General features: G+C 51.2%; 1 protein-coding gene across 2 annotated transcripts in view; it reads right to left on the bottom strand.

Annotated features, from left to right (window-relative positions):
* Positions 1-1,263: 1,263 nt before the first annotated feature.
* KIF13B (kinesin family member 13B) overlaps positions 1,264-27,595 on the bottom strand; it is a 203,025-nt gene continuing 176,693 nt past the window's right edge. Inside the window, exons 38-40 of one of the 2 annotated variants that reach the window (XM_070480650.1) lie at positions 12,861-12,923; positions 8,265-9,108; positions 1,264-6,011 (exon numbers count right to left, since the gene is read on the bottom strand). In XM_070480650.1, coding sequence (XP_070336751.1) covers positions 5,725-6,011; positions 8,265-9,108; positions 12,861-12,923 — 1,194 coding nt within the window. In that variant the 3' untranslated portion in view covers positions 1,264-5,724. The remainder of the gene's footprint in view (positions 6,012-8,264; positions 9,109-12,860; positions 12,924-27,595) is intronic. The other variant, XM_070480651.1, reaches the window with a different exon arrangement.

Here is a 27,595-nt window from a genome sequence, read left to right on the forward strand (position 1 = left end):
CAGCAGCACAAGGCCCAGTGCAGGACGGCACACAGGTGTTCCGAGTGATCCAGCGAGTGAGCGAACGGACACAGTGTGACGTCCCCACTGGCACCCATCTCAGGTCTGAGCGACTAAACACCCCACAGCCTCATGCAGAGGAGATCTCATTGAGTTGCGAGAGAGTAAGTAGCCGCTCAAAAAACGAGATTTATCCTAGGAGCTAGATCCATCTGAGACGCTTGCCTTGGAGCAGGACAGCTCCTGGCTGCCAAATTTCTGTCATTATTTGGCAGTGCTTATGTCTGAGAACAAGTCCTGGGCACTTATGAATATAAACAAGTCCCGCCAGGACGTGCTCTGACTGCCGGCCACCTCCTCATCAGCCCTCCCAGCGGCTGTAGTCCTTATGTTTGCAAGTACATTTTTTTTTTTTAAGTCTTGTTTATCTCACAAGACCTACAAAAATTATGGGAGAAGTGCTCTATAGCCCTCCGCAAGGGCGGGGGGCGGGGGAGAATGACCCTAACTCTTGCAAGTACATTTTATCTCAGGCGAGGCGCTGGCAGTGACTCACCAATGTGGGGCCACCAGTGTGCTGGGCTGACCACGTCCTCATGGGGAGGGTGGGACCCTGGGGCCACCTCAGAAGGCCTGCTCCTGTCCCCAGTGCTGTTCGGGTTCTCGCTGGGTGCCACGTCCTGAGGATGCTGGCCTGAGGCAAGCAGGACCCCAAAATTTGCCATCAGTTTCCAAGACCTGTGGAGATGGGACCTGCTGGCGCCCACAGCCTTAATCTTCCTCCCCCATCCCCTTGCTGCGGAGGCTTTGAAGGTCCGCTCACCTGTGCAGCAGTGCAAGGAAGCCCTGCTCCCTGACTGCGGCGTCTGACGTGGGGCGCAGCACGCAGATCCAGGGGGACACGGAGGCCGAGGCCCAGAGCCGGGACATGCCTGCTCCAGAAAAGTGGCCTTCCACCAAGTTAGCCCAGAAGCTCCAAGTCTAAGGTCATCAGGAAGTTTCTGTTGGTCCTAGGCTCCTGAAAGATATCTCGACCGACTGGCCACAAAACCACATACGTGACAAAAGACGGCCGGGCCAGGGGGTGTGTGCTCAGGGGACCTGCTACTGCCCTGAGCCTCCCCTCCTCCAGTCTCTGTGCTGAAAAGCCCCGCCCCATCACTCAGAACCAGGCCACCCTGGCCTCTGGGGGACAGTCTGGAATGAGCCCCAACACCCCTGCCTTGGTGGGGAGAGGGGAAAGCAACAGGAAGACCACAGACGTAGGCAAGAGATCATCTGGTTTTATTTAAAGGCTGTTGGTCATATGGTGGGAAGGCATATAAGGTACAAAATTACAGAAGTTTAGTTCACTATACAATACAAATCATTAAGTCTTTACAGGTCATTACAGTCTTTGGGTTTCTCTTAACTCCCATTTCACGTGTAGGATCAACAATCCCCCAATCAAAATCACTTCCTTGTGTGAACCCATCATATTTACAGAACTCCACACAGAGGCTCCAAGACGCCCCCAACACGATTAATGAGCAGCACGCAGAAGGCACGAGGGGTTCCCCCGAGAAGGGTGCACGCAGGGACAAGGGAGTTGGGGTCTCAGGCTGCACAACCTGTCCTGGAGGTGAGGAGTGATGGACGGACGGACGGAGTGGCGACCCTGGAAGCTGGAGAGGTGTGAGCAGGCAGGCCGTGGCCGGGGCGGCTCATCTCAGCCCAGCAAACCTCCCAGAGGGTCTCACAGACAAGGGAGCTTAATGCAAGAGGAGGGAGGGTAAGGAAGGGGGCGCGCTGGACACCTGAGCCTTTCCAACTGACTCCGCAGGGGCCGTTCACAGCTCACCCAGCACGCAGGGCCCTTCTCGCCAGCATGGCCAACCCGACGCAGCCCCACCGCTGGGTGTTCTCACCCTCCCGCTCCCTCTGGGCATCTCGGCCAGCCACCCCCACTGCCTCCCCGCACAGTGCCCTGCGGTCTGGGCTGGGCGACCACCTCTGAGCAGAGACTGACCTGTCCTCCGGCAACCTGCAGCCCCCGGGCCACACGGCCCCCCACCACTCCTGCTGTCTTACTAAGTCCCGGAGCCTGATTGGCTGACGTCTAAAATGAGGTTTGTCTGTCAGCAAGTCAAGGACAGAAGACAGAGGGAAGGGGGAGCCCCTCACTCCCGCCCACTCCCCAGCCACACCCCCACACCTTCAGGTGGAGAACTGCCTGGCTCCTCGCTCTCGGGACCGCAGCTCTTCAACTCCCGAGCCAACATCAGCGTGCAGCAAGGAGCGGGAACAGGCGTGACGGCCTGGGCAGGGCGAGCTGCCTGCCCCGCCTGGGAGAGGCCAGTCCCCAAGCCCCCAGGAGGCGGGCAACAGCGCGCGAGAGGCTAGGGTGTCCCAGGACTCTGCTCCATCCATCCACACACTGACCCAAGGCGATGTGAGGTCGTGAAGCAAAGTGGGGCGTGGTGTGGAAGAAGGGGGGGACGATGGATGCCTCCCCACACCCTGTGAGGACCCAGCAAGGCCTCCACACCCCGCTGTGTTCTCCCAGAGCTCCCTCACTGCCCTCAGGGTCCCAGGCCACCCAGGGGCCAGAGCGGGGTCAGGAGAGCCAGGCCAGCCCCTGCCCTGCCAGTAGCGCTGCCGGGGGAGGGTGCCTGGGGCGGCCTGCGTGTTGACCTCCTGGCCCCGGGAAGAGTTCATCAGGACGACCAGTGACGTGGCCTGGCCTTCCTAACACCACAAGCTTGGGCCCAAACTCGCTTCATTCTAAGAAAATCCCAGGCGAGCCATGGGCTACAGACTCAAGAGCAGCGACAGAGTTTCCCTCCCGGGAGGAAGGACCACCTCTGCACACAGGGGCCTGGCCGCTGCCCCCCAGTCTCAACAGCTCAAGACCAAGGGCTCTAAGGAGATGCCGCCTCACTGCGTAGGGACGCCAGGCCCCGGTGAGCGCGGGGCAGGGCCGATGGGAGACGCTCAGGCAGAGGGAACTAGGGACGTTTGAAAGGCAGGCCCCAGGAGAAAGGGGGGCGAGGCCGGGAGGAGAAGGGGGTCCCGAGGCCTCCCGGGACAACAGGGTTGGAAGGAGCTGACCCACATCACCTAAGGCTCCTGGCCTCCCTCAAGGTTGGAAGGAGCCGCCCGTATCACCCAAGGCTCCTCTCAGCCTCCACAAGCTCCAGCCAAAAACCCGCCCAGGGCAGCGACCCTACTGTTGTCTCATCCACTTTAGCTCAACCAGCAACAAAATAAGCGTGGCCCCTCGTGCCCCAGCTGACCACCCCAGGCCGGTTCTGCGAGGTTGAGATGCCCGTCACGGGGCAAACAGGCCCCAGCAAGTACTGGGCTCCGTCCATGAGGATCACAAACACCCCAACCACTTTCTGGTTCCCCACACTGTTTCTCCAAGTGTGGGGTGCACGATTTTATGCCCTCAGGCAGGTCACGGGGGCTCTGGGAGCAAGGGCCACTGCCCCCCCCCCCCCCGAGCCCAGGGACAGGAGGGTGTCCAGGGAGCAGGGTCTCACCCTGGAAACAGGTCTGGAGGAGAACATCTATGCTGGGAAGGAGGCTGCATAGAAAAGCTGACACAGAGGTGAGAGGACTTAGTTCAGGCACACACCCTGCCTGGCAGGGGCTCCCCCAGCAGACCCGTGGAGGACAGGAGGGGAGTGCTGGGGGTGGCCCCACAGACGGGACCCCCAGCCCCCTGCAAACCTGGGGCTCCGGCAGTCCTGGCCCTGAAGGAAGGAGACAGGCTTCTTGTGGTGGAGGGCAAACGACCAGCTTGGGAGCTGCACCGGGAGAATGAGAAAGATACCTTCTGCCCGTTAGGGCAGATGTCATGGGGAGCCCCCCCACCCCTCCCCGGAACCCCCGGTCGGCTGTCTGCTGGGGCAGCAGATGGAGCGAGGGCATACTGGGCCAGGTCATTAAAACCTGCAGACTCTGTGCCGGGCAGCTGTGCCCTGGACGGGCAGAGGTCCAGGTGTGCTGGAAGCCACTTCTCAGGGACACAGAGCCCGGATGGGGAATCAGAGGCCGGGCCTTCCACACACTGGAAAAACCAGTAACTCTCCTTGGTTTCAGCCTGTTCACTGTGGGGACCCCTCCAGCTCCCAAGCTGGGAGTATTTGTTGAGACGAAGGGGTGCAAGCTTAGACTCCCGGGGCTGTCCCCCCTTCTAAATCGGGCCAGGGAGGCTTGGGGTGATGAGATCTTGTTCTGGGCAGGCGAGCCCATGGCCGGCAGAGCCTGCATGTGGCTCCATCCTGTCCTGCAGTCCCGGAGGTGACAGGAGGGTGCCTTGGCGTCAGCACACCGGGTCGAGGAGGCCACTTCATCCGCGCTCCTTCCTGTGGCCCCTCCCAGGGGCAGGGAACCAGGGCCGCCTTCAAGTGAGGGGCTTCATGTTGCTAGAGAACCGAGTTTTGTTGTTCTTTTTTTTTTCAAGCTTTCTGGCTATCATTTTTAAGAGTCTAAACATGAGAACTGAAGAGGCAGGCTAGAACGCTGTGTGCAAACTCCAGCTCCGAGCTTCCACCCCCAACTGCAGGGTGTCCCCAAATCTTGCTCACAGCACAGGCCCAGTGGCTCCCGCGATGACAGGCAGGGAAGGCAGCCGAATGTTCGTCACCAGGTCACTGGACCACCACCTTAGTAATTCGAGAAGCACTGATGGAAAAAGGGCTCAGGGTCAGGGCTGTCTGGCCCATGGCTCCTAGAGGCCCCCAGGGGTGAACCCTGCCAGGCTGCAGCCCTGGGCTGAGTGGGCATCAGAGCACAGAACTGCCATGAAGCTCAACTGGTCTAAGGACCCTCCCAGACCCCAAACTGCACCAAGGAAGGCTGTGATGCCTCTGAACACAGAAGCACAACCACCACCTCCTCCCGTTTTTGCTGTCAGATGAGAGTAAGGCCACTTGTGCATCTGTGTTTAAGACACAGGGAGGAACTGAGTGTCCTCTGACCCCTCGAGGAGCCCCGTCTGAGGCAGCAGGCTGGCTGTTCCGCAGCGGTCATGGAGGCCGGCGATGTGCAAGGTGGGTCCTGGGTACCGGTGCTGAGTGGACGATTGTGGCTCGCGAACAATTTTAGATTTTGAAAAAAATAAATATAAATAAATATAATCCAGGAACTCTGTTAAGGGAATAAATGGCAGAGAGAAAACTTTCCAGGTATAAAGGCGCTGAAACACCCACAGAGGAACCTCTAAGAAACCCTGTGGAAAGAAAGCGGGAAAGAGGGGGCAGGCCCGGGGCCCAGGCACTTAGAGGAGCTGGCACTTGGGGGGTGTTGGGGGTAACTGGGGTGCAAGCCAGGACTTGAGGCGCTGGGGGCCGCCTCCATGGAAGTGACAAGGCACTAGTTAACAATTATGTTTTAAATTAAGAGGTTAACGGGGTCACCAGATAGAACAAAGAGCAACAGCGGCCATGAGTGGGCAGCCCCAGGCCCAGGGACAGCAGGGCCCTCACTCCGGGCTCCTGGAACCTTCCACCTGAGGTCCAGCTGAGACGCGCCCTCACCCCCTGGGGGGTGGGCGAAACAAGGGGAGTGAGGGGCGGGGGGTCACCAGCCCCACATCACCGTGCAAAAAGCATTCCTGGCCTGTCTCCAGGGAGAGGGGCTAGAGGGCCCCCCAAAGACTGTCCCCGCAAAGGCTCGGAGGGGCCTGGAGCCCTCTGTCCATCACCCCGGAAGGACGGGAGGCAACTGCCCCGCCGCTCAGCTGGCCCAGGACTTGCGGTTCTCGGGGTTCCTGTGGCCACGCTCGGCCCTCAGTGCCGTGCCCTCGGTCTTGGCCAGCGCCGCCGTCAGCGAGGCCAGGTTGCTGGCGGAGCCAGAGAGCAGGCCACTCCTGCGGGGCTCGGGGGCGCCCTGCAGACGGAGCCCCGTGCTGCGCCTCCGCCCCGTGCCTGCTGCCCTGCGCACGCGGTCCGGCCTCACCAGCAAGCCGTAGCCTGGGTTGCACTTGAAGTACTGCCTCCCGCCGATGGAGCCGTCATTCTTACCTGCAGAAAGAGAGGAAGGTGTGGAGGTGGCTCCCAGCCCCAGGGGACCCCCGTGCGCCCGAGCAGCCGCGCCCCGTGGAAGGCGTGGGGCCCGGGCAGCACCTCCCCGGCAGCACCAGTGGTCACTGAGGACAGATCCCTGTGGCCTCAGACTCGGTCAAGGCCTGGTCGCTTCTGATGCCCATGTGGCAAAGCAGAGCCCACTGTTCTCCCTCAGCACTGACCATTTTCAGTTTGGACAGTCAAAATGCAAACCAAGCAAGGAGGTCGTAAGGTAAAATGATTATTTTTTCTAAAGCTATTGGATGGGAACTGACAAATTACCAAACTGAAGCTAGAGAGATGGGCTTCCCTGGTGGCTCAGTGGTAAAGAATCCACCTGCCAAGCAGGAGCCACGGGTTTGAGCCTTTGGGTCAGGAAGATCCCTTGGAGGAGGAAACGGCAACCCACTCCAGCATTCTTGCCTGGAGAATCACACGGACAGAGGAGCCTGGCGGGCTACGGTCCATGGGGTCACGAAGAGCAGGACACAATCGAGAAACTAAACGGCAACAGCTAGTGAGCTGTCAGCCTGAAGTGTCAAGGTGGGGAGAAGATGTTTCCTTCATAAAAGCAGATAGAAAGTGCTTCAAGGTGAAGGGCAGCACGGGGCGGGGGATGAGGAGTGGGTCCCTGACCCCTACGTGTCCCCCAAGCTTCCGCTCAGGGAGCGGCCGCCCCGCCCCGGGACACGGGAGGAGGGAGAGAGGCAGGCGGCCGGCCAGGCTCGGTGTGTGGGACGCAGAGAGCCGCCTTGTAGCTCCTCAAGAGAAAGGACGTCCACACGAAACTTAGATGAGGATTCCCCGCTGCTTCACTCGCAACGGCCAAAAAGTGGAAGCAACCCAAGTGTGCATCAACCGACAAGTGGATGAACACCACGGGCGGCCTTACGATGGGACAGCAGGGGCCATAAGTAACGAAGGGCGGACAGGCGCGCCTGGCTGAGCCCGGGGAACTGGAGAAGTGAAATAAGCCAGCCACAGAAGCTCGGGTCTTTATGACTCCATTTATATGAAAGTCCAGATTAGGACCTTTCATATCAATTTTGACAAACAGTATAGATTAGTGGTTTACCTGGGGCTTGGGGAGGGCAGTATCTCGCTAATCGACCTATGGCTTCTTTTGGGGCTGATAAACCCATTGTAAAATCAGGTTGCACAACTCTGGAAATATAGTAAGAACTGCTGAACTCTACCCTTTAAACTTCTGGATTTTTTGTTATGTGAACTGCATCACAATAAAACTATTTCCAAAAAACAAAAAAACCTGCTGTCCATTTGCTATATACAATGTAGCTAGACCTAGACGGCATTATGCTAAGTGAATTAAGTCGGACAGACAAATACTGTATGTTCTCTCTTACATGTGGAACTGAAAAAATAAAACAAAGGACTATAACAAAACAGAAGCAGCCTTGCAGACGCAGAGAACAAACTGATTTACCAGCTGGAGAAAGGGAAGCGGGAGTGGCAGGACAGAGGCAGGGGATTTAGGAGGCACAAACTACTGTGTATACAACAGGCTACAAGCATACACTTACGGCACCTGCACCACAGCCAGTGTTTCAGAGTAACTTTAAATGGAGTATAATCTATAAAAATTTTTATCACCGGTTTGTACACTGGAAACTAATATTGTAAATCAACTGTATCTCAATTTTAAAAAAACAACAGGAAAACAATTCCTTAAGCCCTGCCCTCAGTTTTTCTACAATTGATGATGTCTTGGCCTGAAGGTGGGCCCTTCTATACAGGAGACTCACCTCTCCTCCCGTCCTCCTGCTGGGGGCCCAGGAGCCTGGGGGTGTCTGGAGAACACCTGAGGCATCTGAACCTCCACAGGCATCAGAGTTTGTAACCTGAGCTAGCAGAGCAGAGATGCTGTGACAGTTCAAATGCAGCCCTTTCTGTGACTAAAAACTAAGATCCAGGATTTAAATTCATTATCGAATATTTAGTAGCTTTCAATGAATGTTTTAAGTTTCTGACAAATCTCTGCAAGTTAAAAAAAGAGAGAATCTGACTCTTAAAACACTTAGGAGAGTCTTATCTAGAGAAAATTCCTGATTTTGAAAAGTGGTGACTCCAGGGCTCAGAGAAGGCAACAATGTGCCCAAGGGCACACAGCAGGTGCTTGGCAGCACCCACACTTTTCTGCCAGACTGCAGTGGGCATGGGGGCAGGAGCCTGTCCCAAACTAGCGTCACTCACCTGAAGGCAAGTCCAGCTCCACTCCAACCCAGGTGCCCTCCTGAAAGTCGGTGGGTCCCACGTATCTCACGATGCCCGTCTTGTTGGTGCCCACCGTCACATACTCCCCCTCCTTGAGCCACTCTGGGACCTCACTGGCTTCTTCAGAATCCGAGGAGACTTCCAGCTTTCCCAGGGCCTGAGCCCCAGCGCTGCCGTCCCCCAGGTCCCCTGAGGCCAGTGGGTCCTCCGTGGTCCCCGAGGGGCTGCCGGGGTCCCCGCCAAGCATGCGCGTGAACGACTTCAGCTCCGAGGTCCGCACCTTCTGGATCCTGAATGGAGAGGTGGGAGCGGGCAACTGGAACCGGGGGTCTGAAGGCGGTGGCCTGGAGACGTCGGACTCTGGGCCGGCACCTGGTTTCACCTGGGGCTGAGTGTTCTCTGGCTTCTGGGGGGCGGCAGGGTAGCTCCTGCTTGCCTGGTTGGGTGGTGGGGGGCCCGCTGCCTGGTTCTGCTTCTCTGCAGACACCCCAACTGGGGCCAGGGCTGCACCATTGCCCGGTGCCTTTCCCTCCACCGAGGTGGCTGGGGGCTCGAGGGTGGCCAGGCCGGGGCCCGGAGGGGTCGAGGCCATGGCATCCAGACCCGGGCCACAGGCATCCGACAGTGTGGCGGTGGAGACGCTGTGCGAGAAATAGCCGCTGGACGCTTCGCTCAGGGGGCTGGGGGGCCCATCGCCACCCTCGGGGGCTGGGGAGGTGGGTGTCACTCTCGGGGACCCATCACAGGTCCTGGGTGCAGGGGTGGCCGGCGGGGCCACAGGCACGCTGGGGGCCACGCGCAGGCCCCCGTTCTCCCGCTGAACCTGGAAAGGGGAGAGTTCAGAGTCAGGCATTCCTCCACAAAGCCTCGAGGCCAATCCTGCTGTCGGCGGAGACAGACAGCTCTGATGGTGACTAGAGGGGCCGGGCAACAGGGCGGAAGGCTCCCACATCAGCTCTCCGTGCCACCTCTGAGCACGGACAACAGAGGCCAACAGGCTCCAAGCCACCGCTGCCCCTCCCTGCCCTGACCCGGGCTGAGCAAGGCAGCCCAGAGTGCCCCTCACTGCCACCCCCTTCCATAAGCACAGCTCCTGCAGCTGCCTGTGACGGTAAGGTTTCTAGTTAAGAATTACACATTTGGTCTTAAATGTCTTGTTTTTGGTACAGAACCCCTAAAACCCTTGGGGTTTCCCAAATGCTAGAAACAATAAAGGTTTCCTGATACTCATAACAAGCCCCTTACGACCACATCTGAGTTTATGTTAAGGGGGGTGACTTTTGGAAAACCCCCAAGGGAGGGGCCAGAGAAGGCAATGGCACCCCACTCCAGTACTCTTGCCTGGGAAATCCCATGGATGGAGGAGCCTGGCAGGCTACAGTTTGCGAAGAGTCAGACACGACTGAGTGACTTCACTTTCACTTTTCACTTTCATGCACTGGATAAGGAAACGGCAACCCACTCCAGTGTTCTTGCCTGGAGAATCCCAGGACGGCAGCATGGTGGGCTGCCGTCTATGGGGTCGCACAGAGTCGAACACGACTGAAGCGACTTAGCAGCAGCAGCAAGGGAGGGGCTGCTTGCCAAGGGGACCAATCACATGACTAGAAGGGTGTAACTTTCCATCCCATCCTGACCTCTGGGAAGGGGCTGGAGGCTGACTCACTCACCAGTGGCCAACGATTTAATCAACCATGCCTATGTAATGACCTCCACAAAACACCAAAAAGGACAGGGTCTGGAGAGTTTCTGGGTAGGTGAACACGTGGCGATGGGAGCAGACACCGTGCCCAGAGAGCATGGCAGTGCCTTGCCTTCCCCTGCAGGCCTCTCCCATCTGCCTGCTCCTGTATTACATCTCTTTCTAATAAAGGGATAGTCTAGTAAGTCAGATACATCTCCTGGGTTCTGTGAGTCGCTCCAGCAAATCCACTGCACCTGAGGGAGGGGTCAGGGGATCCTCTGGTCTGGAGCCTGCGGGACTTGGCGACTGAAGTGGGGGCAGTCGTGTGGGGTGGAGCCCCCAAGCTGCGGGGATCGGATGCTGTCACCGGATAGAGAGGGTCAGGTGGAGTTAACTGTGGGACACTCCCCTGGGGTCAGAACTGCCTGGTGGTGGGAACGCCGACGCGGGGCGGCAGCTGGGCAGTGTGGTACAAGACGGGCAGGCAAGCCTTCACATAAAGCATGGCGCATGTGAACGCCGACTCCCTCTTACACCAACACTCAGGCCTGGAGCTCTGCTCTCTCGGGAACGGACACCCCCTCGCCCCAGCCCAGCACCAACTTCCTGGGGAGGCTGAGAGATCGCTGGAGGCCAGGAGAGCACTCTGCTCCTGCAGAACTGAAACGGGGGCCTCGGCGAGGGATCCGGACGTGCCAGGGCACAGCTCGGGCAGGAGCGACACCCCTGGGGCCTGCGGGGCCGGGGGCAGGGGAAGAGGAGGGACAGAGGCTGCCTGAGGGCTGTCCCCTTCCCCTGAGAGGCTGTCTTTCGAGGTGCTGCTCAAGGCTGGTCCCACGGCCCGGGTCAGGGTCTCTGATCCTGGAGACTAGTGGGCCAAGGAGCCGCCAGCCCGGCGAGCAGGGCTGAGTGAGGCCAGAGCTGCGCTGGGCTCCCCGCCTCTCGTCCCTGGGTCTGAGTCACACCAGCAGAGCCACTCGGAGCCCCGTGCCCTGGGGATGCCAACAGCTGACTCTCCGCCGAGCCCCATGGGCCCGACGTGCTCTCGGGCGTTCCTGCCATGAAAACTTCAGCCACCGGGAGAAGGCGGCAGATTATCTTTCTATTCCCGGTGCACAATGGCAGGGAATGGGAGACGGAGTGGGAAGTGGGTTGTGGGGCGAGAAGGGTGCTGCTCAGAAAAAGAAATATGTTCTCAATATTTACGGAAAGATTATTTATCTTACAGGAATGGCCATTTTCCATTTGAAATACAGGATTTATTTGAACTGGGAAACAGCTGAGATCTATAAGTCTCTTACAGTTACTTGGCTTAACTCAGCAGTTTGATAAATCATGCATTTTCACGTGAATTGTCATTTATATTCCTGTCTCTGGAGGCCCTCCTTCCCCCACAAGGCACACTCTCAGGGTACGAAATTAACGGCACCTCTTGAGATTAACAACCCATTTTTGTGATGGATCTCTGGGCTGCAAAATTTACTAAATCCAGTAGATCAATAACTGTCACCAGCATAAATACTCTAAAAGATGAGGCAATCCTTCAATCATTTTTCTCTCGCAACTTGTACATGTTTTATTTATCCTTTTCTATTCTATTTTTAATCTCACTGACCAGGCAGGGAAGAATACACAAGCAAAATTTAGGAGACTCTGAAATCTGAACAGTAACCACGGTTCTGAAATAGTCTGCAGTTCCCCAATAAGCCCCCCCCCCCCCCACCAGTTGCAGGATCTGCTGAAGGAAAGACTTAGTCCTGAGGAGTGAATGGCCCAGGGACAGCGCCTCAGAGCCCCATCAGTTTCCATAGAGTCCTCTGATGTGGGCTAGAACGGACTTACTTTATGACGCGGCCTAGGGAAGCTATTCACCCAAAGCCTCCAGTAAGGGAAAAGCTGGGGATCAGAGGTCAGACCCACAGCAACAGGAAAGAGGAGAGGGGGTGCGGAAGGTGATCTCTGACTACCCCAGTTCTTGGTTCTTTCCCGCTGAGCCAAGCGCAGCTCTGATCCTTGCGCTTTGCCACCGCAGGTTCCCACTCAAGTGGAGTTGCTATGTGAGTGGGAATCTCCCTGCCGTCTCTGGGTCACAGTTTAGCACAGACATTCCTAAGGCTGCCAGAAAGCCTAGATCTGAGCAAGCCAGCAGGGCAACACCCTCATGGAAGGGTCTCCCTCTGCCCCACTGGCCTGGGAGCCCCAGTCCTGCCTCAAGAAATCATCAACACAACTCATGGGGGCACGGGCGGGGGCAGCTCTACCTTTGGTTAAATTCGTGAACACCTAGGATTGAAATGGGCCACGCAGAAAGGAGTGAACTCTTGGACATCTATTATCTTTCAAATTATTTGGCCTCTTTTGCTTCTGTTGTAAAAAATAAAACACTTCCTATGGAAGACACAGCGTCTCCTCAGAGGATGAACGGCACAGTGGGAGAAAATAGATTTGCTATTCATAAGATGAGAAGTGCTGTTCATCTGTGGGAGATCATAAGAGATGATTTTCTACCCCAGCTTAGCGTCAGTCTTTTCACGCTGATATCATGAATCAGAATAAAATGCAGAACTGAGAATGAAGCCAGCACTTGGGATAAGGAGAGGGTTCTGTTTATAGAAATCGCCTCTGCCGAGCAGTGGGCTATTAAAACAGCAGACGGCATTAGCAGTCAAGCACCTAAGAGTTTAGCAATCATATGATTAGCAAGTTGAAAATAGAAAAGTGTAACAAGCAAAACAGAGAGAGAAGACAGTGACCTATATTATAGTTCATTATCGAGACGGGAATGCTAAAATTAAAAGCCACGGGCGTGGACTCCACAGTTACAGCACTGGGGCCACCCGCTGTATGTGGGACAGCCGCGGAGAAGGCACCACCCGGCCCGACCAACTCACCTCGGCCATCCTGGGTGACCCGGCGTCCGGAAGGGCCGGCTGCACCATGATTCGGGGCACGGGCTGAGGAGACAAGGGAGCAGGTGGGCTCGAGGCTCAGGGGGAGCAGAGCAGACAGAACCAGAGAAGCCTTCAACTGAAGAGACGGGAGAGCTGTCAGGAGGACCCACCCAGAGTTTGAACTTCTACAGCTTGTAGGGATTCTGACAAGTCACTGCCTGGCAGGGCTGTCGGGCGCTGGGTGGGGATGCTCTGCCGGAAATATACAAAGCCAGGAGCCGAGTCAGTGGCCCAGCCCCAGAGACACCAGACACGGGCTAAAGACAGTAAGGAGTGGAGGTGCTCTCTGCGTGCATGGCACACATTAGCCAAGGGCTGGATCTGTACATGGAGCTTTCTGGATGGCTCAGTGGTAAAGATCCCGCCTACCAATGCAGGAGACGTGGGTTTGAGCCCTGGGTCCAGAAGATCCCCTGGAGAAGGAAATGGGAATCCACTCCCATATTCTTGCCTGGAAAATCCCAGGGACAGAGGAGACTGGCGGGCTATAGTCCCTGGGGTTGCAGAGTTGGACACGATAGAGCATGCATGAGTATCACTTATTATCTGTACATAGGAGCATTACAGGACCTAACAGAGAGATGTGACAGGACAGGAAGATCAGCAAAGGCTTCAGGGGAGGTGGAGTACAAACCAAGCCTTGCCTGGCCAGGGAGATTCCTGGTCCAGAGGCGCATGGGCAGGGCCATCACAGGCAGCGAGGGGGACGAGGCTGGACGCCAGTGTGGCTGGGGTACAGAGGGACAGCAACGTGAGGAGAGGCTCTGGGGTCTGAGCGAAGCTCCTGGGCAATGGCGAGGACCCCCCAGCTCCTGGGCGGAGGGGGCAAGACATGAAGATGACCAACCTGGCAATGGACGGCAGACTGGCTGCAGAAACAGTGCAAGAGTGAGGCGGGCAAACGACAGGTGCCAACGACAGTGCAGGGTTGATGGGATAAGAGCCTGAATTGATGGGCACAAGTGAGATCACATGAGTGGAGCCAGTTCCTAATGGATGTGTGGTTCAAGGAAGAGCTTTTTAAAACAGCTAAAAAACACACAAAAACTAGCCCCAGAAAAAAGAAAAGCCAGGAGGAGGATCTGGTAACCCTGAAGGAGTCGGCAGCTGCTGCGTTCACAACGGCAGGTGGGCACAGAGCAGATGCAACCATCTTGAAGAAACCTGGGGTCTACAATGTTCTGCATTTATTTCCCCAACCAAGGTCTGGCCCCTTCCTGGGCCTGCCTCCTGCTCCGATGCACAGGTCTGGAGGTCCCCTCAGACAGCTCGGCTCTAAGAGGGCTCCATCCGTGCCAAACACCTACCCTCAATCCTATTTCACAGGAGGAGTCAAAGCTGGGTGTCGGGGCTTGTTGCCACGCAGTAGCCTGATCTATCTAGTCTACTTGGGCTGGAAACCTTTTCGATTCCCTTCCTCCAGCCCTGAGCACCTGGTCCCTCCCAGGCCCCTGGTGTGTCCGGGCGCCAGGGCTCCCCTGCGGTCATGACTCCCCAGGAGTCTGCAGGCATGAAGGCTGACAGCCCAAGTCGTGCTTCCTTTCTAGCAGCCCAGACTCTTAACTGAAGGGAGAAAGTCCATCTGGAACAAAACAGCCCACAGAGAAGGGTGTCGACCTACATTCACACAGCAAACAGCTGCGTTGTAGCAAAGGTACTGCTACAGCCAATGCTGCCCTGAGACAGCCTCTGGGAGAAAGGTGCTAGAAGGATTAATTCTGTTAGAGGTAAGGGAAGAGCACCAGCATCCGAGAAAAAGGCCCAGAGATAGTGAAGTAGGACATGGTAGGAGATACAGCCAAACAGATGGGCAGACCTAAGGATAAAATAAGAGAAGATACACTCTACCCTGCAGATACTGGGGAGCTCCTCCAGGTGAAGGCCAAGGAGAGCCGGGATCAGAGGTGTGTTTAAGAAAGACAATGGAACAGAACGAGGCAGGGCGCCCTGCCAGCAGCAAGGCCATGAACCCCCCAGCCTCTCCCTCGATTCCCTGACCAGGAAAGACCCCCATACCCCTCTCCACCCAACTCCCGTCACACGTCTTGCCTGCCCCGGGCTTCCTCTCAGGGATTCTCCGTTTCAAGCACACGCCCTCCACCGTCTTATGGCCCCTTCAGTGCAGGGGCTAGCACCTTCATTTTCATTTTCCCCATTGTGTCCAAAGCCCCCCACGAATGGAAAGGTGTTCAGACCATATCTCTCAGTGAGGGCAGAAAAAAAGTTTGTTAAGCTGGAACACCAAAATACTTACATTCTTCAGTTATATCTTATTTAAAAGAGACAAGATTGAGATGAAACATCCTCCTTTAAAGCACAAAAATGTAAAAATCCACCCAGCATGAAACCTTTTCTATGTCTTCCTAAATGGAGTACAGAAAAATATACTTTTCTTTATGATTCAGAATAATTTTTTACAAATCCAGTAAATGCTTGGGAAAGTATCTGTGACTGGGATGCAATACTGGAATCCAGCGGAGCCACAGGGCTTCCTGAGGGACAGGGCCCCAACTTCGTGGCTCCAGGCTTCCATGCTGAAGACCTCACGGTTCCCCTCACGGTCCCTCACTCTCCACAAGCACTACTTTCTGCAACCCCCACCCCCCACCCCACCGACATAACCGCTTCTTCCCGAGTAGCTCAAACAGTAATGAATCTGCCCGCAATGCAGGAGACCTGGGTTCGATCCTTGGGTCAGGAAGATTCCCCTGGAGAAGGACATGGCAACCTACTCCAGTATTCTTGCCTGGAGAAGTCCATGGACAGGGCAGCCTGGCGGGCTACGGTCCATGGGGTCAGATCGGACATGACTAACACTTCTACTTCTTGATCAGGCAACAGCTCTGCTCTGTAGGGACACCCGCCCAACTCCTGGATACACCTGAAGTGGCTGGAACCTATGTCAACGATAAGATCACATCGGGTCTGAGCGGGTCCTGAGTGTAAACTCAGGTACTCCCGCCACACCTACTTCTCCGCTCCCCGCACGAGGCGCTTCATGTGCCCCCTCCTAGCAGTGGCTGCAGACAGCAGCTCTGGATGAGAGCGCAGCAGGGCGGACTGTCCTCCAGCACAGGGCGTGCTCAAGAGGGTGGGCACAGACCCCAGGACTGCCCGCAGACAAGTCTCCACGGAGGCTGGGGGACGACTGCATGGGGATCCACCACAGTGTTCCCTCTATTTTTGTGTATTTCAAATGTTCCCACAATGCTGCCCTGCATGACAACTTAACTGGGGCTCTGCTTTAGTGGGGCTCTCCTTCAGCTCAACACGGACTCAGGGACTGGTGGGCCACTGGTTAAGAATCCACCTGCTAATGCAGGGGACATGGGTTCAATCCCTGGTCCAGGAAGACTCCACATGCCTCGGAGCAACTAAGCTGGTGTACCACGACTGCCGAGCCTCTGCTCTGCAACAAGAGAAGACGTGGCGATGAGAAGTCCGTGCATCACAACTAGACAGTAGCTCCCACTCACCAGAACTAGAGAAAGCCCGAATACAGCACTGAAGATCCAGCACAGCCTCCCCCGCAAAAAAAAATTAGTAAATAATTTTAAAATATTTTAAATACTTAAAAAAAAAAGGACTGACTCAGGTCTCAGGTGCACAAAGTGTTTCAGTAGTGCTGTGGGAATATGAAGACCAAAAGGATACGGGCTCACTCAACAAGGCAGCAACACCGTCTGGGGGAAGGACGCGTATGTAAAAAAATGAAAACATCAAGGAAGATGACAGGTATCAGAACGAAAGTTTCCAAGCAGAGAAGATGCGGAGGAGGAAGGGGTTATCCAGGGAGCAGACCGAGAACATCTCCATGGGGGTGACCACCTGGAGACAGACCATGAAGACACAACGGCCCCTGGCAGGGGTCAAGCAACCCATGAAAAGTAGCGTGACAAAGGCAGGCTGCCCTTTCTGTCTGGAGGCTCCCTCCTCTCACTTCCCTGCCTGGGAAGAGCTCCTCAACCTTCCAGGAGGTCTTCAAGAGAGGGAAGGATCTGCAGTGACCAGAGTTGGGCAGGGGGAAGGGAGGTCAGGGTGTGCGGAGGCGGCCTTATGAGCTTATGGTGGATGTTTGCAGGCAACGAAGAGCTAGCAGAGGAACTGAATGAAGCGGTAGTAAGAACTAGGCTTACAGAAGATCATCCCTAGAGGAGGAGACAGAGAATTGGGAGAAATCAATTAAGCAGTTGCGTCAGTGGTTCGGCACAGCACCAGTAATGTAAGAGCCTGAACTTGGATGATAAGAGGAAAAGGAGACAGGAAGGAGAATTCAGAGATATGAAGAAGGCCACCAAACACCTGGAGACAACTAGGGGCGAGAGTGAGATGGCGCCCGGGAAGAACAGGAGACAGGGCGAGGGGGACGCTGGCTTCAGAGGGGGCAGCAAGTCGGCACACATGCACCCACGCGTGTGTCCGGCCGGGAGGAGCGCCAGCTTTCTATACCGGGCGGTGGCCTTCGGTGAATTCAGCAGCTTCACTATGCACACCAGCAACACCCTCAGAGTGTACCGAACTCTTCAGTGTCATCTGTCCTTCACACAGAAGGGCTCACATTTCCAAATGGTACTGTTTGCATTTTAATGCTTCTCTGCATATCCCCCATGCAGGCGGCTGCTTCCTATTTCGAGAGCTCAAAACATTTCGATCATAAGTTCATTAATCCTTACGACACATCTGGTAACTATTAATAAAAATGACTGCAAAGTATTTTGCAGCTATAAATATTAAGAAGTCCCATGAGGCATGTGAATATAAGTATAATTATCTACATTTCGCACTTCAGAAAGCGAGGCTCAGAGGCATTCACCTCACGGTTAAAGGCTGGACGGCTGCACCAGGGGTCAGAGACAGGATCAGAAGGGACTGTGGCCTCAAGGCCAGCTGAAGCCCCCAGGGCACTGTCCTGAGTGCGGCTCAGGTCTAGTGGACCAGCACGTGAGAGGCGCAGGGTGGCGCGGAAGTGCTGTGGGCAAAAGGTGACAGTTACTTCTCAGACCCTATCTCGTCATTTTTAAACTCTGGCTTTCATATGCCACCTGAACGAAACCAGAGCTCAGGATGTCCTAACTAGGCATAAGAGCTAATTTGTCTGGAATGAAGTCTTAACTCAACACGATATGAAAGCACATCACCTCTCATGAGGCTGAGAATGCTTGTGATCCAGAGACTTCCCCTGCGCTGTCCCTTCCCTGAGGGAATCGCAGCCCACCTGGTGAAGACCTAGCCATCGTTAAGTCTTAGCTGGAGCATGATCTACTCTTCCGGAAACTGCAGGTAAAATGCCCCCCCCCCCCCCTTCACTGTGTCACCTCAACACACCACCTACGACCTATTTATGTCAATGTGTCTTGACGGGGGTCACTCTCAACTGCAAGCTCTCTGCAGGGTAGAGATTATGTCTCATTCATCTCATCCATAAAACGAGAACTTAATGTTTGTTGTCTGGACAAGTAAATAAGTGAATGAATGACTTCAGTGATATAAAGGCTGAATTGTACACTTAGGATTTGGAAAAATCCTATCAAATTCCAAATTTTGGGCACAGGGATAGGTAGAGGGGAGAAGAGATATCTGTTGAAGCAACTTAGTTAACACTTTGTTCAAAAACACTGTATTTTCTGATACCTTTTTTTTTTCCTTGTCTGAAAACGAACCTTTCCTAATAATCACCCCTTACCATCAATTTGATAAATTCTTTACAAATCATGTTCTAATGGTTCCTAAGTAAATATGATCTTCTAAGTCTTTTTTTTTTAACTCCAACCAATCACTTTAATCCAAGCCTAGAAAAATACAACAAGAGATGTAAGATTTATTCTTGCCATAAATACTCAATAGCCAACCTTTGATTTTCATGCTGATAAAGTGAGAAAAATATAAAGAACCCTACCAAGCAGATCCTTCCTCATCTTTGAATACGTTCTGGTAAAAGTAACAAACATTAGATAAAATCAGACATGTACAATTACCTAAAGATCAAGAATCAGCAATAGCTTAAGCAGTATAAACAGATTTTGAAAGGTTATGTTAATCAGAGAGCAGGGTGCTGAGCCGGCAGTGCCCCCAGCAACTGTGCAGGGACCGGCTGCTCCAGCCACCGCGGGGGGGTGAAGGGCACCCCTCAGGCCCACCCCACCTCACACAGCCAGCACCCCCACCCCCTCTGCCAGGGGCCCATGATCAACCTCACGATCTGCACTTTGGCTTTCCAGGAGGACCCGGCTAAGACTGCCGGTCACGGACGACACCAGCCCTTGTATCCACCTGGCTGTCAGTTCTGTTTAAATGAGTAGCTCTCACTCTAACCACTCCCCCAGTTCTCTGGGTAAACCTGATCACCTCTGGGTTGCACATCTGGGAGTGGCAATCCAGTCCACAGGAATTCTCTGAGCAATGTCAACCAGGGAGAACGGTGGGTGGCCACCAGCTGGTCCTTGCCAGAGACACTGTTACCCTACTTGCCACATGCTCCTTCTGACCAGCGACAAATGTCCATGTGTCAGCAAGGGATGGTGACTTCCCTTCTCTGACCAGTATTACAACCCCTCATGAGGTTTGTACATTCACTTGAGTAGACTGCTCCAGTTCTATCCTCTTCCAAATCCACCTCCCAAACTGCAGTGAGAGGAGCCTCCTGAGACACAAATTTGACCACATCACTTTCCTGCTTTAAGTCATCAATGCCTAGAAATGATTGTTTTCAGAAATAAATGGGCCAAAAACCCCAAAAACAGAGTCTACGCAGTGTTTTTCCACAGCATGACTAGCTCCTCCTTCAAATACTCTATAGATTCATTCTATAAATATTACCACTTGCTGTTTTTCATCAAATCCAGTGAAATCTCTTCAGGTCACAATTGTGCATTAAATCCTGTTTCTTGACTGTGTCTCAGTTCTGCTCCTCACTGCGCACTGTAACCCTAGACAGGATGTTACCTACCTGAGACTCATTTTCACCTCTGAGTCAGCACCTACCGTTACCCTAAGTCTGTGTGCCCAGCATGGCGGCCACCAGCCAGGTGGCTTCTAAGCACCTGAAATGTGGCTGGTGTGACTGAGGAAGTGGATTTTTTATTTTACTTAATTTTAATAACATATAAATTTAAAAATTAAAGTGGCTTTTAGTATGTTTTTGTAACGTCTTGGGCATGCAGATTTATTTTTTCAACTCTATGAACTCTGAATGCAGACCAAGTATTTCCAAGGAAAATTTAGTATCTGAATCAAGATATACTAGAAATGTAAACTACACACATGCTTTTGAGGACTCTACAGAAAAAGAAAAAAAAGAAAAGGATATCTCAGATAGTTTTTTTATACTGATGACAGTTGAAATGGCGATATTATGAATATACTGGGTTACATAAATTATTTAATTCAACCTGTTTCTTTTTACTTTTTCAAGTGTGACTAATAGAAATTTTTAATGACACACATGGCTCATATTATATTTTCATCAGACAGCACTGTTGTTGAGCTGATGTATATAAAATTCCTGGCACAGTAAGCACCATGGTAATCCTAATTACTGAAATTTCATGCACTGTCTTCCAAGGTACTTGTCTAGATCTAATACAACATGTACCACGTGCCTGTGCTAAGTCGCTCGGCTGCGTGGACTCTGGGACCCCCATGGACGGCAGCGTGCCAGGCTCCAAGGAGCCTTCTATATTCTACAGGTTGTGTCAGGAGTTGAGGATACAATATGTGCAAAACCAAACATAAACACAGTCCTCCTCTTCAGAAAGAGGCACTCAGGGTCTATACCTGATATTTCTATTTCATTTTAATTACATAAACAACTAAAAGGGCTTCCCTCATGGTCCAGCGGTTAAGAAGCCAGCTGACAAGGGAACATGGGTTTGATCGCTGGTCCAGGAAAACCCACACGCTGCGGGGCAACTAAGCATGGGCCACAACTGCTGAGCCCACGTGCTGCGACCGCGGACGCCCGCGGGCCCGGAGCCCGTGCTCCACAGCGAGAGAAGCCACCGTGACGACGAGCCGTCACGCCGCGCACTCGCCACAACCAGGGGAAGCCCGCGGCAGCAAGGACCCAGCACAGTCAAAAGCAAATGGATCCTAAATGACAAAAAACCTAAAAGGCACACTCTGTCAACATGTACATTATTTATCAGTTGATGAAAGTGAATGAGCCTGTCCTAACAGACTTCACAGTTGGATGGCATCACTGACCCAACGGACGAGTTTGAGCAAATCCCGGGAGACACTAAAAAACAGGGAAGCATGGTGTGCTGCAGTCCATGGGGCCACAGAGAGCTGGACAGGACTTAGTGACTGAACAACTATATATGTGTTAGCTCAGCATACTTGAGATCCCACGTACGGAAAATTTTAAACACTAATATTTCTGAAGTTGTCAGGAAAGACACAGTTTCTTATATATTAGTTTACTTTTTAAACTTCTACATGATAATTGGTAAAACTTAAGTATTTATGTGGAAAAAGATTTCTATTTTTAAAAAATAGAATGTAATAAATCACTCTATCCACTCAGTTTTTCAAGTATCCATGAAAAATGAAGGATAATTTATGAAACATTGTGAAGTAAAAGTCGCTCAGTCATGTCCGACTCTTTGCGACCCCATGGACTATACAGTCCATGGAATTCTCTAAGCCAGAATACTGGAGTGGGTAGCCTTTCCCTTCTCCAGGGGATCTTCCCAGTCCAGGGACTGAACCCAGGTCACCTGCATTGCAAGCGGATTCTTTACCAGCTGAGTCAATAGAATGGCTGTGAATCTAAAAACTTAAACAAAGTCTAAATCTAGACTGTCCCCAGCTCAGTATGTCCTACAAGCTAAGAATGGTTTTTACACTTTGAAATTATTAAAATATCAATAAAAGAATACTTTGTGACATGTAAAAATTATATGAAATTCAAATTTCAGGGTTATAAATAAAGTTTTATTGGAACAAAACCAGACCCATTGTTTGGCATTGTCTGCAGCCAGTTCTGCCAGCAAAGCCTAAAATGAGCCTAAAATAAAACTATCTGGCTCTTGATCAAAAAAGCCTGCCAAAGCCTGGGTCTACAGACTCATACAAAAGTACACAAGGCCCATTTCTGAAAAATAAGTGGAAGATGAGCCCTCTTCAAATCAACTCCTATCCTGCCTCAGAAACTATCTTCTTTTCATTATTCTTCAGATTAGCTACTAACCCTGACTGAAGACAACCTGGCAACTTAGTGTTTAAGTATGTCAATATCCATACATTTCTGGGACAAAGACAGATGGTAAGATGTAAAACAAAACAGAGATAAGAGTCTCATTTTGTAAAGCAGTAAGAACTGCCTAAGAACTCATCCACAAAGCCACTGAACAGAAATCATTTTCCTTGAATTTTCGTTAAAACTCTGTATTCCAAAAGGTCTGTACACAAGAACAAGCAATATAGCATAACATATCCAAATATAAACTACAGGGGGAAAGAACCTTTAAAAACAACCTGAATGCTTAAGGAAAACTCAACACTAGAAAACAAGGTCTAGATCCTTTTTCTTATTTTTAGTTAGTTACAATGATGAACCCTTGGTACTTCCCTGGTTGTCCAGTGGTTAAAGACTCTAGGCTCCCAATGTAGGGTGCCTGGGTTCAATACCTGGCCAGGGAACTAGATCCCACATGCCACAACTTAAGCCTGGAGCAGTCAAATAAATTTCTTTTTTTTTTAAAATAGCAGCTTCCTTCAAGACAAATTTCTGCACCTCAACCAACTGAAATAGAACTTGAGGGAAAAAAAAACAGATGATAAACCCTTAAGACACCACAGCAAGCGTTTTATACAGCCTATTTCATCAGAGGAGCCTGAGTAATGAAGAGTCTAAAACAGCATCTTAGTGCACAAGGGAAGAACCAGTAGCTGTGTTTGTTTCTCCTCATTCTGCACACGGAGCAATCACTCACATGAAAGCTGAAAGAACTACCTAAGCATCTCTGCAGCTGAGTCAGAGAGGGCTGCTTCCTCTACTCAAGGCTCTGTCCACCTACCACACTGCAAGCTGTGTTGAAACTGGAGACAGAAACCCTTGCAGTCAGCAGGGCAGGCCTAAGCAAAGCCCAGGACGCTAGAGAGGAGCTAAGAGTAGGGCAAGGATAGGCCAGAAACGTGGCTGTGTTTTTGATGGTGGAGATTAAATGTGAGCATTAACTCAGATGGTAAAGAATCTGCCTGCAATGCGGGAGACCTGGGTTCAATCCCCGGGTCAGGAAGATCCCCTGAAAGAGGGAATGGCAGCCCACCCACTCCAGTATTCTTGCCTGGAGAATCCCATGGACAGAAGAGCCTGGTGGCTATAGTCCATGGAGAAGCAGAGTCGACATGACTGAGCAACTAATGCTTTCACTTTTTCCTTTCATTAACTCCTTAATTCCCCAAATGAACCAAAGACGCCATTTGGAATTCAGAAGTTGGAAGTACATAAATAGCTTCATCTGAACACCAACTTCTAGACTGAAAAAAGCTATTATGCCAAATTAATTCAATCTAACTAATTAGAGAGCAGGAAGTTCTTTCAATTATTTTATGTGCTGTCTGAGAAACACACTTGAATATGAGTACAGATTTCATTAATTGCAGTTCATTATTTTCCAGATTCGTTACTAAACTTGCATCAGAAGGTCAGAGACAGCAATTTTGTCAGCTGCCACCTCTTTCGGTGCTTGTATCTTTTGCATTTCTGGAACTCAGAAATTGATTACAAACAAAAAACAAATCTCCATAAAAATGAGAAACATAAGTTTTATAAATATGTTCAAGCCAGATGATTTTGTAAACTATGAGAAACTTTGTCTTTAAAAACTTCCTTAAAATCGTTATTTTCTTTCTTTATAAATTTATTTGTTCTCAGGATGAATTGTTAGCTTCTATCTTACCAGAAAAGATCCCTGAATCTTCTCAAATACTGAAATACGCTCCCCAAATTATAGAATTTTGATCTGAGAACCTGCTGATTCCAAAGAACAATTTAATAAACACTAATCTTTTCATTAGCGATTATGTGTTTGTATCTTTGCATGAGGGACGGAAGTGAACATTCTTGTTTGAAAATGTCAAGGACACTCTGATTAAAAGTACTTTTTTGTTAATAATCATTCCTTCATCACTTCTGCTTCTCTCCCACCTGATCTAACAAAGAAAAGAGGAAATATGACTGGTAGAAACAGGACCTATTTCACTCCTCAGTTCTTACTGGGAATATTCTTACATTTTCAAAATCTTATTTTTTAAAAAATAGAAGTGACTGAAGTCCATAGCGGTTTTGAGAGAGGACCCTGCTATCTCTAAGTCACTGCACTTGTTCACGGCTGGTACCTTCTCTTCGTTAATATCACTCCGTCATTCTGTGCCTTTCATTCTGCTGTTTTCCTGGGACCATCCTTAGACACTTCTTCCCCGCCTTCTGTGTTGCGATCCCTTGAATGCTTATACAGTCAGCTCTCTTAGTCATTGTTCGGTCAAGCTATAAATAACTCCTTTAATCCTTCCTCATAAATCATTTCTGATGTTATTCTCTGAAATAATTCCAGTTGGTCAACGGACGCCCAGTAGTAAGGTACCCAGAACTATGTGCAGTGATCTAAGTGTCCTCTAATGAGGCCAGAGAGCATCCAGGCGTGTGTTTAGGTGGTTGCTGCGTCTCTGCTACTGTGACACTTCCAGAGAAGGAGTTTAAGTCTCCAAATTAACTTGGGACAGAAACAGAAAAAGCAAGAAGCTTTAAAATCTTTCATCACAGGTGGGTGGGAAACAGAGTGAGAAACGGCTTTGAAAACGCTGAAGAGAGAAACGAGAGTGTGCTTACCTTACTCTGTGGCCTGCTGGGTGACTCTGGGCTGTGTCTGCGGTTCCACTGCTAGTGGATTTAGTGGATTTTAGGGGGTTTCTGTTTAGCTTTTTAATTTTATTTCTTTACTGTTTCTGGCCATGCTGGATCTTCACTGCTGCATGTGGGCCTTTCTCCAGTTGCAGCGATCAGGCTCCTCATTGCTTCTCTCACTGGGAAGCACGGGAATGAGGGCGTTCAGGCCTTGAGAGCTGCCGCTGCCGCTGCCAGGCCCCAGAGCACAGGCTCAACAGTCGCTCCTCGGTATGTGGGATCTTCCCAACCCAGGGATTGAACCCGTGTCTCCTGCGTTGGCAGGCAGATTATTTACCACCGAAGCCACCAGGGAAGCTCCCCCTCTGTTTAGTTTTTTGTATCATCTCACATTACAAATCTTCAGCAGTGCTATTATCTATTTATTATCTCTAAGTTTTATGACTACACCAAAGCCTTCGACTGTGTGGGTCATAATAAACTGTGGAAAATTCTGAAAGAGATGGGAATATCAGACCACCTGACCTGCCTCTTGAGAAACCTGTATGCAGGTCAGGAAGCAACAGTTAGAACTGGACATGGACCCACAGACTGGTTCCAAATAGGAAAAGGAGTACGTCAAGGCTGTATATTGTCATGCTGCTTATTTAACTTATATGCAGAGTACATCATGAGAAACGCTGGGCTGGAAGAAGCACAAGCTGGAATCAAGATTGCCGGGAGAAATGTCAATAACCTCAGATGTGCAGATGACACCACCCTTATGGCAGAAAGTGAAGAGGAACTAAAAAGCCTCTTGATGAAAGTGAAAAAGGAGAGTGAAAAAGTTGGCTTAAAGTTTAACATTCAGAAAACTAAGATCATGGCATCTGGTCCCATCACCTCATGGGAAATAGATGGGGAGACAGTGGAAACAGTATCAGACTTTTTGGGGCTCCAAAATCACTGCAGATGGTGATTGCAGCCATGAAATTAAAAGACACTTACTCATTGGAAGGAAAGTTATGACCAACCTAGACAGCATATTAAAAAGCAGAGACATTACTTTGCCAACAAAGGTCCATCTAGTCAAGGCTATGGTTTTTCCAGTGGTCATGTATGGACGTGAGAGTTGGACTATAAAGAAAGCTGAGCACCGGAGAACTGATGCTTTTGAACTCTGGTGCTGGAGAAGACTCTTGAGAGTCCCTTGGACTGCAAGGAGATCCAACCAGTCCATCCTAAAGCAGATCAGTCCTGGGTGTTCACTGGAAGGACTGATGTTGAAGCTGAAACTCCAATACTTTGGCCACCTGATGCGAAGAGTTGACTCATTGGAAAAGACCCTGATGCTGGGAGGGATTGGGAGCAGGAGGAGAAGGGGACGACAGAGGATGAGATGGCTGGATGGCATCACCGACTCGATGGGCATGAGTCTGAGTAAACTCCAGGAGTCGGTGATGGACAGGGAGGCCTGGCATGCTGCGATTCATGGGGTCGCAAATAGTCGGACACGAGTGAGCAACTGAACTGAAGTTTTATGCAATGTTCATATCAATATTTATCCCTTCCTGTACTGGGAGAATTGATCCAGCTTTCTTTTAGGCATACGCACTGATTTCTATTTTTCTGGGTTCTTTCTTACACGTTATTCTAAAATCTATGTTAAGTTTTTTTTAGAGTGGTATTGATTATTTAATGACTATTTATATAGGCCATTGAAATTAGTGTACTAACAAGTCACTAGCAGCAAACAAAAACCAGAATCAAAATAGAGAGCAAACTTGGAGGTATATGTGTATTTCTTTATGATACACTAGACACCTCACCGGGGTACAGCAAAGCCAGGTAGCAGGCAGGGTGGTGGAGAATGTTAATCAGCATAAATTTTATCTTAGTCTTACTAGGTAAGTGACACAGAGGAAGGCATGGTGTCCCTCTGTTTCCATAATGCATCTAACAAAACCTCTTATAATCTCCTTGGTAGAGAGAGGGGGAAACGGGGGTAGGAGATGGCACTTACTGAACAGGCAGAGCTGAAACATCCACTGGCCATTCTGTGGCTTTGGGAGTGAGCTCCAGTCACATATGACAGAGCTCTCTCTCACGCTTAATGTTCCATATTTTGTTTGTGACTCAAATGCAGAGTAGGCCCTTCAAAAGTTTGCAGATGCTAATAAGAACAAATGTATCTTTAAAATAATTATTCAAAGAATATCTTGTTAACCTAGGAATGCTGAAACAAAATCAAGCTGAAAAATTTTAGGAATGAATCTGAAGATTCTTATTTAAGTATTTTTATGCTTCAACGAAGGGGCTTCTCTGGTGGCTCAGCGGTAAGGAACCCGCCTGCCAAGCAGGAGACTTGGGTTCAACCCCCGGGTTGGGAAGATCACCTGGATAATAAAATGGCAACCCGCTGCAGTCCTCTTGCCTGGGAAATCCTGTGGGCTACAGTCTATTGGGGTCACAAAAGAGCTGGACATGACTTAGCAACTAAACAACATACTTCCAACTAAACAATGTGTAATAGAGAGAAGTGCATTGGCCAGAGTGTAAGCAAATAAATAAGCAAATGAAAAGGGGGAACATTAACTGACCAGAAGCACAATGAATTAAAACCTAACCTTAAAAAAACAGAACAAAACTGCTCTCATGTGCCACTTTGGTAGACGTACATTAGTCAAGAGAGGAAGACAACAGGTGCACTATTTTCAAGCAAAGGGATTATAGGATCACTTCTGGGCTCCCCACTTTAGAAAGACCCTGGCAAGACCACTGAAGAATGATGAGGCATTTATTACAAGAGACAGAGTTGACAACTTTAGCTGTTAGGACTGGAGAAAGC

The sequence above is a fragment of the Odocoileus virginianus genome, chromosome 18 (assembly GCF_023699985.2).
Source record: "Odocoileus virginianus isolate 20LAN1187 ecotype Illinois chromosome 18, Ovbor_1.2, whole genome shotgun sequence".
Lineage (NCBI taxonomy): Eukaryota > Metazoa > Chordata > Mammalia > Artiodactyla > Cervidae > Odocoileus > Odocoileus virginianus.